This window comes from Coloeus monedula (genome assembly GCF_965178545.1).
Source record: "Coloeus monedula genome assembly, chromosome: 24".
Lineage (NCBI taxonomy): Eukaryota > Metazoa > Chordata > Aves > Passeriformes > Corvidae > Coloeus > Coloeus monedula.
This window is the reverse complement of record NC_138804.1, coordinates 1,040,400-1,057,181: the sequence shown is the minus strand read 5'-3', so window position 1 is coordinate 1,057,181 and position 16,782 is coordinate 1,040,400. Positions and strand designations below refer to the sequence as shown.

At 59.1% G+C, this 16,782-nt stretch overlaps 1 protein-coding gene across 1 annotated transcript in view; it reads right to left on the bottom strand.

The window, feature by feature from the left end:
- RUNX3 (RUNX family transcription factor 3) overlaps positions 1-16,782 on the bottom strand; it is a gene marked incomplete at both ends in the record, with an annotated part of 44,444 nt that overhangs the window by 24,920 nt on the left and 2,742 nt on the right. Inside the window, 3 exons of the mRNA XM_082296519.1 lie at positions 1,843-1,947; positions 6,370-6,526; positions 7,485-7,729. Coding sequence (XP_082152645.1) covers positions 1,843-1,947; positions 6,370-6,526; positions 7,485-7,729 — 507 coding nt within the window. The remainder of the gene's footprint in view (positions 1-1,842; positions 1,948-6,369; positions 6,527-7,484; positions 7,730-16,782) is intronic.

Here is a 16,782-nt window from a genome sequence, read left to right as displayed (position 1 = left end):
AAACAGACACAAATTGGGTCTGAACCTTTTTTTATCAGCAATTTATGGGCTGGGGGGTGCAGGGATGGGGGGAAATCAACCTTTGGGGGCCACACAAGGCAAGGGCACAAGCAGCAAATAAACACCACTCAGATCTCCTCAAGAAGCCGACACTTCCAGCACATTTGGAGGTGCAGAAATCATCACCAAAAAAAGAAAAGCCCCAAAAACTGCTGCCCTTGCACCTGGGCTGTGTCCCACAGAGGGCATCCCTCGGGCACCCCACACCAGAGCCAGGACAAGCTGCTCCATCCTCAGCTGTGGCCGAATTGCCACGGCCTCCGTATCAGAAAATTGAAATGAGGGATGGGGAGCTCTGGGGTGAAATGCTGAAATTCAGGAGGAACGGGTGTGATTCACTGGGGTTTGGCTGTCGGGGAGGCCAAACCAAGCTCCGGGAGTAGCAACTATCTCGCCTTGTATTATTATTTATGTATTCCTGATGATGATGATGATGATTATTATTATTATTAGAAAGGCGATCTGATGAAGCTGATAAGGGGCTGAGCCAGCAGTCAGGAGGGCTGATTTCTATTCCTGACACTCCTGGCAGAGTTGTGAAATTCCCTGCCCAGCCCCAGCACCCACCACGACCCACAGGTGCTCCACACCACGGACCTGCCTGGTGTTTCTGGCTTCAAAAAACTCCCCACAACAGCAGCGTTGGATTTCCTGCATTCCAGCTTCCAAATCCATCCTCGACAGGCTCCAAAATAAAATCGAGGGGGAAGAAAATCCACCAAAGCTCGATGCAAATGAAACCCCCTGGCCGAGGTAGCAGCCTCCACCTGGCCTGACATCAAGGGGCACCGATGGCCCGGCGACAGCATCAACAGAAAATGTTTTCTGAGGCGTTTTTCGAAGGATCAAACCGCTTCCCCTCAATGTGGGCACTGACAGCCTCACACGCAAAGGGAACAAACTCGGCTTTATAGTCCCGGGCTGGTGCCGAGCGAGCAGGAAGGTGAAGCCGGAGCGAAAAGCCGGAGATGGAGGCCCCGGGGACAAGGTCCCACCGAGCAGGGGCGTCCCACAGGGCAAATAATCCTCGTGGCGAGAGGAAACTCCCGCGGGCGACAGCTCAGAGCGTTTCCCTGGATGGCTGGGAGCGCCGGGGGGAGCTCCGAGCAGCCCGACGCCGAAACCCAACGCAGCCAGGGCAGCTCCCGGAGCCTCCCTCAACCACGAGGCACCATCCTGCCCCCGGGAGAGCCTCCCCGATCACAACAGAGACGGTTCTGCGGTCGCAGAGTCTCTTTGGTTTCTCCAGGCTCAGCCCCCGGCCGCGGGCGCTGCCAGCCCCAGCCTTTGACAGCCCGAAAGCGAAACCACCGCGAAGCCGAGGTGAAGGAGCTGTGCCAGAGCAGACACCGGCTCAGCACCGCGGGAACCTGCACCGTTTTTAGTTTAATCACCAGCAATCAGCCCCAAGCCGAGCACAGACCTGATTTCACAACTCCCCGAACCCCCCCGTGCAGCGCCAGGTTGGGTCCTTTGTCCTTTCGCCATCGAAGACCAAAGAGTTTTCCCAACATCCCAACCCGGAGCTGTAAAATTGTCCCTCCAAGATGGGTCAGGGAACAGGGCAAGGAGCTAGAAACCATCCCTCCGTGGTGGGATACGGAGCAAGAGGCAGGGAGGGAGGGACACACGGGGAAATCCGAGCAGCAAACGGTGCCTCCCCAAGCCCATCCCTCAGCTCCGAGCGCCGGCTCCGCATCCTGCACCCCTCAGCCAGGGGGAGCTCGGCCCCTGCACCCCCTCCCCGCAATTATCAGCTGCCACATCCAACCCTTCACTTACTCCGGGGCTCCCGGGGTCCGTCCACGGTCACTTTGATGGCTCGGTGGTAGGTGGCCACTTGCGTGGGGTTGGTGAACACGGTGATGGTCAGGGTGAAGCTTTTCCCTAAGGACGGTGGGGAGGGAGGGAGGGAGGGAAAAAAAACCACAACATGAGTGAGGATCCTCCCCATGGGTTCAGCTCCTGTGGGAGAGAGAGAGGCTCCTGCCCGAGCGGCTCGGACACAAATCCCCGCACACATCACTGCGTTTAACGAGCCCTGATTGCCGGGACACAAAGCCCGGCGGCTCCCGCTGGGGCTCCGCTGGCTGCGGCAGACACAGCCCTGGAGCCGCTCCAGGGCAGGAGCCGGCACCTTCCCGCATGGAAAAGTCACTCGTCCCCCCTCCCCTGCCCTGTGCCCGTACCGACCCCTCCACCCAGAGCAGCTTTCTGGGGTTTTCCCCCTCGGAAGCTTCTCCTTTTCCCGTGATAACCCAGCCCTGAAACAGCGCTGGATGTGGGATCGCCTCCGTGGGGGGATGTGGGGCCTGGTGCCCATGGGATGCTCCCTTGGGAAGGAGCTGGGGAGGTGGGATCAGCCGGCAGGAGACTGGGGATCCATGGCCTGGTCCCTGTGGATGCTCCCACTTGGAGGGAGCTGTGCTCGGCCTCAGCACCCACGGGAGGGTCAAAAACTGGGAACTGCAAAATGAGAACTGATTCCGGCCAGCTTTGGCCACCAGAAGTGGTCACCAGACAGGCAGGGACTGTCCCGTCTCCCAGCCCTGCCCAGAGAGCAGGAATCTGCTGCTGGGAAGGGCTTTGGATACCCTCAGGGGGGTTTCAGAGATGCTTTTGAAGCACCGAGCTTGTCACCTTTTATACAAAAAACCACAAGGAATAAAGCAGTGAAAAGCTCTTGGGATCCAAATTTTGCAAGAAGAGCCCCCCCTTGCCCCAGCAGAAGTTTCCATCCGCAGCCTGAAAATGCCTTTATCATCACAGAGGGTGTTACCACCCCGACCCCAAACCCTTCACCTCCCGCAGCCTGGGCATCCTCATGCCAGCCCGTCTGCCCTGTCCCTGCCTGGCTGTGGCTGGAACCCGATATCCAGCCGAGGGGAGGCTGCGGGAGAACAGAAATCCCCGCAGGAAGGGCCTCAGCTCTCCCTCAGGCTCCCCAAATTCAGGAAACCCTCGGGTAAAGGAAGGAGGCTGCACAAACCACTTCTGACCAAGCCCCCAGCAGCAATCCCTGCGGGATTTCAAAGGTCTCAGGTACTCCAGAGGGCTCAACCCCAGCAGGATATGAGGAATAAACCTCTGTGTGATGGATTTCTGCTCCTCCAGCCTTTATTCCTCTAATAAAAGCAGTAAGAAACCACCTCCTTTCCCTTTTCTCCTAAAGCAATCAGGGGTTTTCAGATCCCGACCATCACCTCTCCACAGGGTCGGACCTGAGAACATCCACAGCAAAACAAAACAGGATTTATCCAGCTAGGAGGAAAAAAAGGAACAAACCGAAAAAATGAAATTATCTCCCGCGGAGAACACCCTGGAATTATCCCAGGTGGGAGAATTCCTCCAGGGAGCACGGAAAGAGGGGAATGCCGGCTCTAAAACCGACAGCAAGCACCAATCCCCGCCTCACCTCGGCTTTCCAGCCGGGACTGAACAACGCACAAACCTTCGGCTGATGTTCTGCACAGAAAGGAGGGCAAAAGAACTGTAATGCTGTCAGTGCGAATCGCCAAGGATACAGCCCCTGCTGCCAACCTGCAGGGACGGGACGGGACGAGCCCGCGGAGCCCGGAGGCTCCCGGCGCCGCCACGGCCGCGGAAAAAACAACCAGCACCGAGGGTTTGCTGGTGAAACCTTTGCAGAGCCAGAGCCCGGGATGAGGAGGATGAGGAGCGATTTATTTAGGGAATTCTGCAGGAGGAGAGGGAAGGGTTCGCAGGCAGCGTGCGGGAAAACCCGGCTGTGAAGCACAGAACCCCAGAACCTCCGTGTGCCCGTTTATACTGCATTAAAAGGGATTTATTTTATTTATTATTATCATTATTATTATCTTTAATTTTGTATTCTCCACGGAAAACAACCTCCCTGCCTCGGAGTCCCTCGCTGCAGACACAAACCCAGCCCGGGCCGGTTCTGCCTCTCTCAAACCCTGAACCGAAAATGATGATTCTGCCCCAGCATCATTTTTACTCATTTCCCGCCTTCTCAGGAAGCCGGGCTGGGGTTTCTCACCCCCACCGTGCCCCGGGGTTGGATCCCGGCTCCCGGGCGGGTTTGGGAGCACCGCCGGCTCCAGGGGATGCTCCGGGGGTATATTCCAGCTGGGAGAGCAGGCGGGGGGTGCAACAGGGATTAGTTTCATTTTATACAGCTCAATCTGAGCAAAAAAGTCTGGGGTTTTTTCCCCTCTTTGTCTTGCACATGGAGATGGGAATTTATTTTTAGGGGGGAGTTAGGAGCGGCTCTTCCCAGCTCACAGCTCCAGGGAATAATCCCTGACACCTTATTACTAAAAATACCCAAATCTGGCCCGTTTCGAGTCGCGTTTTCCCAAGGAGAGCCTGGCTGCCGGGGGTTTTCCAGGCTCCTGCAGCTCGGGCACACGGCAGGGCTGCAGCAGGATCCGTGTTTACGGATCCACACGTCCTCACTTCGGATTTACACAAACATTTGTACACACACAGGGAAATATTCCACAGCGACTCCAAATTTCTGCCAGAATAAATGAAAGCAGCACCGGGCTGTCAGGGATGGAGCCAAACAAGGCAGAGCGAGTGTGACACCCGGGATAAAAATTCAGTAGGAGCGATTTTTCATAGTAAATTGCTCTGGAAGAGCCCCGCGCTGGGAAAGCAGCGCCAGACACGGGGAGTGAAATCCACCCTTCACACGGGGAGAAAACCCCACTGAGCCGGCCCCAGGGAACCCCGGTGGGGCTGTTTCTCTCTGAATATGACAAAGCCTCATCCCACAAGAATATGTAAAAAAAAAAAAAAAAATTAAAATAATTAGCGCCCGAGCTCCGCCCGTTAGAGGCAGCGGAGCTGCTGCCACTGCTGTAATGAGCGTTGGGAGGACTCTGCCCGAGGAAGGAGTTTATTCACCGAGGGCTTTATGAGACCAAACCCCTACTAATTCCGAGCCTGAGAGTGCAGAGGAAGCAAGTTAATAATGAATTCAAGAGTCACGCTGAGATTGGGTTGAGTTCAGTTTGGAAATTTGTGCGAGGATGAAGAAAAAAAAATTAAAAAGCCCAACCAGAAAGAAAAGAGCCTAAGAGAATAATTGATTACAGAAATGAAAGCTTAATTCATAAAAGAAAAACATTTTCCATCCATCAACCTGCAACCAGTTAAGTGGGGAGTTTTAAAGAAACTGCAACATGGAGAAGGAGCCAACAGGAAAAAGGAAATGTATGAAAGAATGTAAACTATTCAAGTTTCATAAAGAGGAACAAGTAAACAGTTATTACATGCAAATAATTCCTAACATCACTGCTTTTAATTAATGCAGAGAAGTCAAAATATATCTGACACTGTGTGTACACATTTGAAGCCTTTGAGAAAATGCTGCCATATGGCCATTAAAACACAGAGTTCTTATTCGGGTTCAAATGCAGAATTAAGTGCTTCGATCTGCAGCGTTTGTTGGTGATGAAATGCCGAAATTCTATTTATACCCTCGGAAACTCAGGTACGGCGAGGGCGGGCTCGTTTAACATTTCCAGGGGGTTTATTTCCCCCTGCTCGGATGGCACGGACGGATTTGTTTGGGAAAACCCGGGAAGCCAAATTGCCGTCCTGCTTTCCCCTGCCACAAGCGTGTGGAAAACGAGCAGAATCCCCCCCGAGCACCCGCAGCTCCCCGTGGAGCAGCACCCGCTGCCTCCGTGCCCGTGCCAGGCCGAGCTCTGCGTTATTATTTCACTTTAAACTCTTGATTTTCGCTATTTAAAGTCGAGCTGCCAGGTGGGGTTTGCCCACCGAGCACCCCCCGCTGCCTCCTGCGTGATGGGAGAAACTGGGGAGGATTCGGGCCAGGGCTGCTTTATTTGTATTTAGATAGATTTATAAATATTTAGATATATTTAAGTCTGTATTTTAATTTTTTTTTTTTCCTCTGCACCTCCCATTCCCGACACCTCGGCAGAGAAGAAGCCCTGGGAGGAACGAGGTAGAGCTGCCGGCAGGGCCGGGGCTGCTCCCGCATCCCTCCCGCATCCTTCCTGCATCCCTCTCACCCCTCGGGAACCGCTCTGAGGCTGGGGGGCTTCTCCCGGCAACAAAGCCACGGTTGAAATAAAATATAACATAGAATAAATCGAAAAAAAAAAAAAAAACAAACCACCAACCAAACAAACCGACCAATAAATTTTAAAATAAAATTTAAAAGTAAAATAAAAATTATAAAAGAAAAAAAAATTTTAAAAAAGAGAAACCTTTTTTTCCCCTTTTTCTTTTCTTTTTTTTCCCCCCTCTAAAAACCCAAAGAAAAAGGCCAACCATTTCCTGGCCGGTACCTACCCCTGCCGCTTCTCCCAACAAATCTGAGGTCGTTAAATCTCGCTACTTGGTTTTTCATCACGGCAGAGGCGTTGCGCAGCTCCGCCGAGTAATTCTCGTCGTTCCCCGCCATCACCGTGACCACGGTCCCATCGGGGACATCTCCGAGGGCAACGACCTAGGCAGGGCCAGAGCATTTTAGGCTAAAATTAACCTTCACCGAAGCCAACCTGCGCTACGCTTCCCCCTCCAAACCCGCACAAAAAACCCCAAAGCAAAACCAAAAGCAACCCCAGCCGCCGAGGAAGGCTGAGAAAATCGGAGGGGGAAGAGGAAAATGGGCTCAAAAAGGGTTAAAAGCAGACAGGGTGTCCGCGGGGAGGGGGTAAAGGGGGCGTCAGGCCACCCTCGGCCCCATCGGAGGAGCTGGTGCGTTTATTTTGATGGATTCGGGATAAAAATAAAGCGCTGCCGAGCGCGGGGCGGCCGCGAGCGAGGCCCCGGAGCCCCGCGCCCGGCCCGGGAAAGCGCCGGGACCGGCCCGGCCGGCGGGGAAGGGCCCCCAACCCTCCCGGGGAGCAGCGCTCGGAGCTCCCGGGGCCGGGGGAACCCGCTTTAGAGCCCCCCTCACCCCGCCGGCCTCCCCGGGACTCCGCTGCCGCCCTGCCCGGCTCCCCTCGCCTCTCCCCGGATGGGTTTTGGCTTCCCCCGGCCGGCGCCGTCCCCCGCGGGGGTAGCGGGGATGCCCGGCCCGGGGGTGCCCCGGCGGGAGCCGCGGGGAGCCCGGGAAGCGCAGCCCGGCACCGGGGCTTCAGCTCTTCGCTCGACTTTTTTGCAGATTAGATCTCCCTTCCCTGCCTCGCTCTCCCTCTCCCAGGAAGGTAATTAACCTCCATCTCATTAAACTTCAAAGTTGCCTGAGCGCTCCTAACTGTACGGAATATCTAAGATGCCGTGACCGCGGGGCAATGCGGAGACTTGATTAAAAATAATAAACTGGGCTATTTGATTAAAAATAATAACCCCGGCTCCTTCGGCGGTGATGTCAGGAGCGATTTAAAGCGAAAGGAGCGGAGGGGAAAGGGCGAGCGGGTCGCGAGCTCGGTCCCCGCGAGCCGTCGGGGCTCGGGACTTACCTTGAAGGCGACGGGCAGCGTCTTGTTGCACCTCCAGTGGGACGGCAGCACCGAGCACAAGAAGTTGGGGCTGTCGGTGCGCACCAGCTCGCCGGCGTGGTCGGCCAGGACATCCACGACGGAGCGCACCTCGGGCCGAGCGCGGGCGCCCGGCGCGGAGGCCCCCAGCGCCCCGCTGTTCTCGCCCATCTTACCGCAGGGGAAGGCCGTGGACGGGGGAGTGAAGCGCCTGCTGGTGCTCGGGTCTACGGGAATACGCATCACAACGGCGGGCGTCAGGGAGCCGGGCGGGACGGGCGGGCACCCGGCGGGGCTCGGCGGCGGGCGGCGGCGGCGGCCGAGCCCCGCGCTGCCTCGCTCCGTGCCGGCGGAGCGACGTCCTCGGCGGGGCGGCGCGGGGACGGCGGCGCGGGGGGTCGGGTCCCGCGCGACTCCGGGGCTCGCCGCCGGTGGGTGAGCTGCGCTCCGTGCCGAGTCCCCGTGCCGAGCCCCGCTGCCGGCTCCCCGTGCCGAGCCCGAGCCCCGCTGCCGGCCCCGCCGCGCCGCCCGGTACCGTATTTACTGCCGGCCCCAGGGGGGCGGGGCCGCCGTGACGGACGGGCCGCTCCGCCAATGGGAGTCCTCGGGGGGGCTCTGGCCCCGCCCACCATCGCTCTCCCGCGGGGAGGGGGCGTGGTTAATGCCGGTGTGGGTGTGGCTTCGCGGGAAGGGGCGTGGTCTCGCGGGACACGCCCCCCCCGGGCGCACGTCGGGGCTGCTCCGGTGGTTTCTGGCCGCCGCCGGGGAGGTTTTGGGGTGCGGTGGGGCCGGTTTGGGGCCGGAGCCGCGGCCGTCCGGAGCGGCTGAGGATACAGCGCGTCCCCGGCCGCTGAGCGCTCCCGCAGGCGCCGCGGCCCGCGCCTTCCCCGCGGCGGCGCGACTGTGGCGGGGCGGCGGGAGCGGCGGCCGCGGGGACCGCCGTCATTCGCGTCCCCAACGGGACGATTCGCCGCACGGTCTGCGGCTCCCAAACCTCCGCCTTCTGCCCTCCCCAAAATTGCGAGCCATCGCATCCCCAGCGGTCTCGGGGCGCCCGCAGCCCCCGGCAGGTCTCTCGGGGCTGCGGCTGAGGGCAGGGCCGGCGGCTCCGGCCGGAATCGTTGGCGAGAAAATTCGTGGCGAAGCCACCGGTTCTGCGGGAACAAACACAACGGAGGCGGCGGCTCCCTGCGCTCCGTGGGTGCCCCGAACCGCGGGGCGGGCGGGGCAGAACCGGCAGAGAACCGGAGGGGGAACCGAGGGAGAGGAGGAGGTTGCTGTGCCCGCGCTGCTCCCCGGCTGTTTCCCGGGGCTCGACTCGGTCCCACGGTGTTTTTGCAGACCGGCACGGTCCGTCCGAGAGTTTCCTTAAAACAAGCCAAACTAAAGCCCAACACCAAAAAATTCCTTTTTCCTGGACTCTTTTCACTCAGTAATGAACGATTTTCCTCCGCCAGCCGCGGTGCCTCGAACGGCGAGCCCGGGCCGGGCTCCGCCAGGCCCAGAAACCCCCGGTGTTTCTCCAGAAGAAAAACAACAACAACAACAACAATAAATACACTTTTTTTTTTAAAACGACGAGCGGCGGCTCCTGCTCCGCAGCTCCCGTTACACCCCGGCAACCACCGGCATCCGCGCCGGGCCCGCCGGGGCCGTCGAGCCGCCGCCGGGAGCAGCCCCGAGCCCCGCCGGCCCCGCGGGTCGGGCCGGCCCCCGCTGCTACCGGCGCTCAGATTCTGTCCTTTTTAGGTGAAAGCAGCCGCCGGTTCAGTTCTACTTTTCGCCCCCCGTTTGCCAGCGGGGGGAACCCGCAGAAACCCCGGGGCGGGGGCAGAGCTGCGGGTGGATCCGGGGTTTGCCGGGGGTCGGGCACGGCCCGTCCCGGTGCCCCCGGTACCCCCGGCGGGGGCACGGAGCGGTGAACGGGGGGCACTCGGCGCATGCGGGACGAGGCTGCAGTTCCGCGGTGCGGCCGCTGGTTGGCACCGGGGCTCCGCCGGGGCGGGATGGGATGGGATGGGATGGGATGGGATGGGATGGGATGGGATGGGATGGGATGGGATGGGATGGGATGGGATGGGATGGGATGGGATGGGATGGGATGGGATGGGACGGGATGGGATGGGATGGGACGGGACGGGACGGGACGGGACGGGACGGGACGGGATGGGATGGGATGGGATGGGATGGGATGGGATGGGATGCTGACACCCCCCGGGCTGCTGACACCCCCACACCATCCCGCGATACCGACACCTCCCGCCCCGCCCGCCCCGATGCTTCTCTTGCCCCTTCCCGCTGCTGAGCTGACCCCCGGGGCTACCCCGCCTCTGCCCCCGCCCCGCCCCGTGCCTGTCACCCCCCGGGGCCGCGGAGGGCAGGGGACCCCGCACGGGCAGGTGGAGCCCCGCTGGGGCCGCTCGCCCCGTCCTGCAAGCGCCGTGGGGTGATTTGGGGCTGGGTCCCTGCAGGACCGAGGTGCCGCCCTGCAGCAGGACGGGTCGTTCCCTGCCTTCGCTGATCTATCACAGCCCCGCCATCCACAAATTCCCCTAATCCCTTTTTATATTGGGAGCAACCGGTCGGAACGGGCGCTGAAGGCATCACCTGGATTCCCCCAAGCACCATCCCAGTGCCTCCCCGAGTCACCCACAGCTGCAGTCCCGGGTGTGCTGGGTACCACCTCCTGCTCCCTTCCCCAAATCCTCTCTCTCACCGCTCCCTGCCCTCCCAGCCTGCCCTGTTCTCCCCTCAGGGTGGCGGGGTGCAGGCTCACCCCACACCCCACAGTAGGGCCCTGCACGTAGGTGCTGACTCGCAGCAGTAGGCGATGAGACCCAAGCCACAGAGCTGTGACAAACCAGGCTCCCCACAACCTCAAAACTGTCCGGAGACCTCCCGAGACGCAGAAGCAACCCCGTGGCTGCTTCTGCAAGAGATGTCCAGCCAAGAAAAGCCACCCCAGCGCTCCGGGGACCCAGGGAACTGCGCCCAAGGAGGAACGAGTTTCCGTCTGAATTCTGCTTTTCCAACACAGCAGGATCCAGAGCTTCAAACAGGCGGCGGAGCTCCCGCTGCTCTGGTCCTCCGCAAACCAGGAGATGTCGACACGTGGGGATTATCCCTCCACCGCCCTCCCCGCACTCCCGAGGAGGTTAATAGAGTATCAGACCCAGGATTTGCATGGGCCTCTTTACAAACACTCAAAAGCTACTGTTCGCATCGCGGGGAGGTCAGCAGCTCTTTAAATCATTCCTCACTGGGATTACTTCCCTTGCAGGCTCCTCTGTAGTTTTTAATTCATTTGAGCTGCTCTTTTAGCAGCAGACCCTCTCGTTTCGACAGCAGAGCGGCGAGAGCAGAGGCTCATAGGAAGCTTTCTATTAAAAATTCATCGCAAACTCTCAGGAGCTCGGCACTCAGTAGGGCCAGGCGGGTGTCTGGATCTATTTTGTAGCTCAGGGAAGGGGATCTGAGAGCAGCACGCAGGGAGGGAGCGTGCAATTCATTCATAAATCAAACAGCAGATGCCGGGGCCAATGGGGTGCACGGTGGTGACAATTTTTAACCCCTGAGTGTCACTGCTCGAACGGGCTCCCACGGGGCAGGTCCGGGCGCTGGGGGCAGAGGCTCCTGCAGGAGGAAGCTGCAGGGCTCAGGGGGAGGAATGAGGGCAAACTGGGCGAGGAAAAGGCAGCGGCTGCCCCAGACATAAATCAGGGAAACCTCGTCTTGGGCAGGGAGCAGCTGCCAGAGCGGCCCCAGGACGGCTGCAGCGGGGCTGCCTCGGGCTCTGCTGTGCCCCGGGGTCGGGGGATCCCGCAATGGGGGCCCTGCCCAGCCCCAATCCCAAGGCTGCAGTTTGAAGGCGGATCCTGAGCCAGGACATCCAGTAACCCCCCGGGAGCCGCAGCTGCCCGGTCCCACCTCGCTGTGCGTGCACAGCCCTGGCGCCCGAGGTCCTCGCTTGGGGCAGCGGGAGGAGGAGGAGCAGGAGGGAGGCTTTAGCCAGAGTTTCAGATCCTGGCATGGAATGCTGTCAGCAGGGAAATCACTTTGAGATTCCCACCTGGCTGCCGGGCCCAGGTTTCATTCAGCAGCGTTTGAATGACTGCAAAACGCTGCGCTGGAGAAATCGTCGTCAGTGACACTCCTGACGGCTTTGGGGCTTCCCAGCTGTCCCCCCATTCGATACCTGCAGGTTTTGGTACCAGCCCTCATCTCCATCAGCATCCCCAGGGGACAGCCCGGTGCGGGCACAGCCACACCCGCCCCCTCCTCCGCTCGGGGCGGCAGCGGTGGGAGCCACACGCAGCCAGCGGGGCGGCTCAGCGGGATACAGGAGCAATCCCGCTGCCCTTGGGGGATTTGTCACCTCCCAAGGGGATCCGGGACCCTCTGTCCCGCGGCACCGGGTGCGCTGTGCTGCGGGTGTGGCACAAACCGCCCGGGCGTGTGCAGCGCCGGGGGATGAGAGGAGGTTTTCAAAAGCTGCGAAGTGACTCGGGAGCACGAGTGCGATTGACGTGAATGCTGCGGTTGTGAAGTCACGAAAGTGCCATTCTTCATTGTTCGGGGCCGCGATTCTCCTCTCCCCACAACAGCCCCGCGATGAGGAGCACGCTCGGGGCTCACATCCTCTGTGCTATTGATAGCACGGCCGCGCTTTTTGGAGCGTGGGTCCCATCTGCCACTTCCACTCCTTTTTAAAAGATCCTAATGACTGTCAGATCCTCTTAGTTCTTAATTAATTTCAGAGTTGGACTGCAAATAGGAAACAAGGCAGCTTTTGCCCTTACGCATATGAATATTACTGTTCCATTTAATGTGGTTATGGGTGGAATGCTGTTATTCATTCCTGCCTGCAATAAAAGCCACATGTTTTTAAAACTTTGCACTTGAAAAAACTTTTAGGAAAGGGATCAAGTATGCTTTGTATGCATGGCATGAGATAAAAACTGGTCATAAATATTCAAAGAACAGTTAGAGCTTTATGCTTGATTTAAACAAGTGAACAGAGGAGTCCGTCGGCTGGGGCGAGAGCAGAATGAAAGCCCAACACTCCTTCAAGAATGTGCTTATGCACAGAAAAGGAACCATTCATGCAAAGGTTATGGAGCACCTAAGGACACCCCATCTCTCCTCCAAAAATGCCCAAAGGTGCGGAGCACAACTGGAAACGCTGAGCTTTGTTCAGAGCTGCTCGAGTTCATGGGAGTTTCTCTCTCTGAGGGGGTTTCGGAGGAGTTTTAGGGAGGGGTGACGCCGCCTCTGCCAGATCCTGCAGGGAATGAGGGCTCTCCTGGCTGGAGATACCTCCAGCGTGTCGATTCCCCTTGGAAGGCTCCTGGAACCCCTGGAGAGACCTTCCCTGGAGCCCAGCACAGCCAAACCCACCCGGGAAAGGAGGGAGCGTCGGGCTCCTGTCCCACGGAGGTGCCACCGGAGCCCGGGGTGCTGCCAGACCCTCCAAAACCCTAAACGCGACAGGGGGAGAAATTAAAAAAAATTCCAAAGGAAAGAAAAAGGGGAAACGTCTGGATGGTGAAAAGAGGAACCGAAAGGCACGTGACGGCGAGAAAAGCACGACGGGCGCAGAAAAACGGGGTTTGAGTTCTGACTGCAGGGAGAGGCGCTCGGAGCAGCTCTGTCACGGAAAGGCTCCTGGGCAGAGCTCCAAGGCGCAGGGAAATCCTCCTGCACGTGCTGAGCAAAGCGCTGCTGCAACAGGGAAATGCTGCAGAGCGATGTTTCTTGCCTTGGAAAACCGCGGTGCTTTGGTAAAGCTGGACCCAGCACTCGCTGCTGTCCTGGAGGGGTAGGAAATCCACCCCCTGTCCCCGTGCATTGGCTGGAGGGGCAGGGCTGCTGCCCCAGGAGCATTTCCCCGACAGCCTGGCCCGAAATGTTGGGATGATTCCGGGTATGAAGCAGTTGGCAGCGCTCCTGTGCGTGGGGCTCCTGCAGGATCCTTGGGAAGGGTCAGCATCCACACACCAACCAGCGGCCAGGGATGTGCCTGAGCCCTGCTGGGGTGAGGGAGCTGTGCTGGGCTCTGCTGTGGAAAGTTCCCTTTGGGGAAGTCCAAGGTGAGGAGAGAAAGTGACCCCCGGGGAACACAATCCCACAGGCTCAGCCCCATCCCTGGCCAGGGCAAACCTCGGCCCGAGGCCTCCGTGCGGGGTTTGTCCCTCTCTGTGAGGACAGGAGGGGGTGCTGACCCCCCCAGCAGGGTCTGGCAGCTGCCTGAGACGCTGCTGGTGTCAGACAGGGAACTCCAGTTTCCCTTTTGGCTCGGGTCTCGAAGAGGTCACGTCTCAGCAGAAGCAGCTTCACAGCCAGGCAAGCACTGCCCAGTTCTGCTGAACTGCTCCGTGGGACACCAGAACCGCCAGAGGAACCCAGGCTGCTCACCCTGAGGGCACCCTCTGGTCTCAGAGACCCCCCCAGCTGTGCAGGGTCCCTGTGCATCATCATCACCGTGCTCTGAGGGGATAACAGGGCTGTGCTGTCCCACCCTGACCAACCGCAGGGCAGTGGAGAAACCTCTGGGCTCAACTTCCAAAGCCCTTCCTGAAATATCCTCTGGCTGCAGGTGTAGAGGTTCCCCCTCTCCCAAAGCTCAGCCTGTGCCTGGCACACCATTTTTGCCAGGTTCATCTGCTTTTTGCCATTATTCACCACTTTCACTCCAAGAATAACCCCGGGGTGTGATTTCTGCTCTGACTGGGCAGGCTCTGGGTTGTCCTGCCTTTGCTCCTTCCTCAGATTGTTTTTTCCTCTACAAACATTTTCTTTCACACCTATCCTTCCATAAAGGCTCTCATGGATGTGACTTTGCCCAGCACGGCCCACCAATGAGCCTGGAGGTTGCAGAGCAGCTCCCAAAAAACCCCTGAGAGGGCTCAGTCTGCGAATCCACCCGACATTTACACATCCCCCGAGGCCCAGACAAATCCCCAATTTGGGGGAATTAGTCACAGGCTGAAAACGAGGCAGGAGGTGCTTTTCTGCGCTCTGGCTATGAACTGAGACAGCTCCAGCTCGCTGTTATTTAGGGCTGCTGTTAAGTCACTGTTTGCTTCTCGTCCATCCCCGGCAGCTCGGGAAGGGAACTCGTCCCCAGCGAGCCCAGCTCATTCATTAGCGTGAGCTCATTGGGGCTTTAGCAGAAGTTTCTTATAAAAGTTCCTACGCAAGCAGGAGGTGCCTGGCTCAGCTGCCTGCCACCACGGGAGGCTCCTCACCCAGCCCAGACACGGCCTGGGAAGTCACAGAGGCTCTGGAGCAGTTTGGGACTGGGGATGAGAAATGGAGAACTTGCCCAGACAGAACGGGAGCAGCTCTGGGTCTCACGCGGGCAGAGAGGGGATCTGGGCTGGGAAATACAAATTCAGCATGTCCTGAGGGCTGGGCCACCCTGCACCTGCCCGGCCCTGCAAAACTGGGGGGGTTGGGAAGTGGGGTTGTGGTTTTCCCCCAAGCTGGCTCTGGAGAAGGCCTTGGCAGGGCAGAGGAGATCACGGAATCCTGGACTGGTTTGGGTCGGAGTGACCTTAAACCCATCCAGTGCCACCCCCTGCCATGGGCAGGGACACCTTCCACTATCCCAGGCCGCTCCAAGCCCCGTCCAGCCTGGCCCTGGACACTGCCAGGAGGTTGTTTCACCTGCTCTGGCAGGGAGTGGGGCTGTCAGAACCCCACAGGAACAGGGCCAAGACACTGTGGGTGTCCCCTCACCTCCCCCGAGGACTCAGAGCTGGGGCTGCCCCTCCCAGCCTGGCATTTTTTCCAAAATTCTATGGGAAAAAACCTGGAAGGCTCCCTCATTTTCCAAACGGACCCAGGGCCAATAAAAAGAGCTGTTTAATTACAGGGCTCAGGGCAATTGGGCACAAAAATGCCCCGTGAAACACGGTGTGGCAAAAGGGAGCTGCAGAGCCAGGGCTGGGTTTGGAGCAGCACATCTGATTTAACCTTCGGGTTCCCTGGCTGGAACTTTCTCTGCCCTAATGAGGGAGAACAGCACAGCCTCTCCCAAATCCCCCTAAGGAGTTTATTCCTGACTCCGAGTCACTGAAATCGCCGTGCTCTGCCCCTAAATCATCTCCAGTTTGAGGGAAGCAGCACAGCCCCTGCCTGGCATTTAATCCCTGCCAGGCTGTGAACAAACAGCTTCCCTGGCTTTTCCATGGATCCAGAGCCCCAATCCCAGCTCCAGCATCCTCTCGCACCACCCCGGCCGAGCGTGGCACGCAGGGAGCAACATTCCCCTCAACATTTCCTAAGCGATACAAAGAGGAACGGAAGCAGGGAATATTTCGGTGTTTGGGATCGAGCGGAGCTTCCTCCGCGGCTTCTTTGGCTTCTCCCCGGGAGAGAACCCGAGCTCCAGCTGGGATATTCCTGCGGCAGCCGCGGGAGGCGTGTTCTGCTCGGGAATGGGGCTGCTCCCGGGAATCACCCCCTTGCTGGCTCCGGGGATCACGGCGCGGCCGCTCCAGCCGCTGCCGGAGCTTTTCCTGCGGGAAAACTCCCTCCAGCGCCCGGACAGACGCACGGATGGAGCTCCGTGCCGGGATGCTGCACCCGGAGCCGCGCAGGGAACCTCCCGCAAAGCCCTGAGCGAGGTTCACTGACTAATTAATTATCTTTAAATGAGCAGCTCAGCCCGGGCCGTGGTCGCGGGCAGTTTGTCGCAGCCGCTGTCCGTCTGTCTGTCCCCGCGCCGGGCTGAGCCCTCCTGCCCGCGACCCAGGAGGAGCCAGGGCAGGCTCCGGGCCGGGGCTGTGCCGCTCGCACCATTCCTGCCGTGCTGTTTGGGGTTTTTAAGGAGTTCTTCTAACAAAAACCACGCAGGCGCTAAAATCCCATCCCGGCGTAGCCGCCATAAACACGCAGCGGGGGGAAGAGCGGCCCCGGAGCCCTAAATCCCAACATCAGCGGGAGAAAAGAGCCTTGGAAGGTGTCTCCTCCTGGCTGGGGCGCGGATCCCTCGTGGGATGAGAATCCCTCACGGGATGCTCCTTGCTGGGATGAAGATGGGACCCTCCAGGGGGGCAGGAGGTCCCTTCCAGTGTCACGGGGATCCCTGAACCTCCCCAGGCGCAAACACAAACCCTGGAGGCTCAAATACAAACCCAGCAGCCTCTTCTCCCTCCATCCAGGATTCAGCAATCCCAGTCTTTACGGGACTCCCCTGCACGACACGGTTTGCTGAATAAAAGCCCAATTTCCAGCGTCTCCCTTCCCAACGGAGGCCTTTTATTTAATTATTATA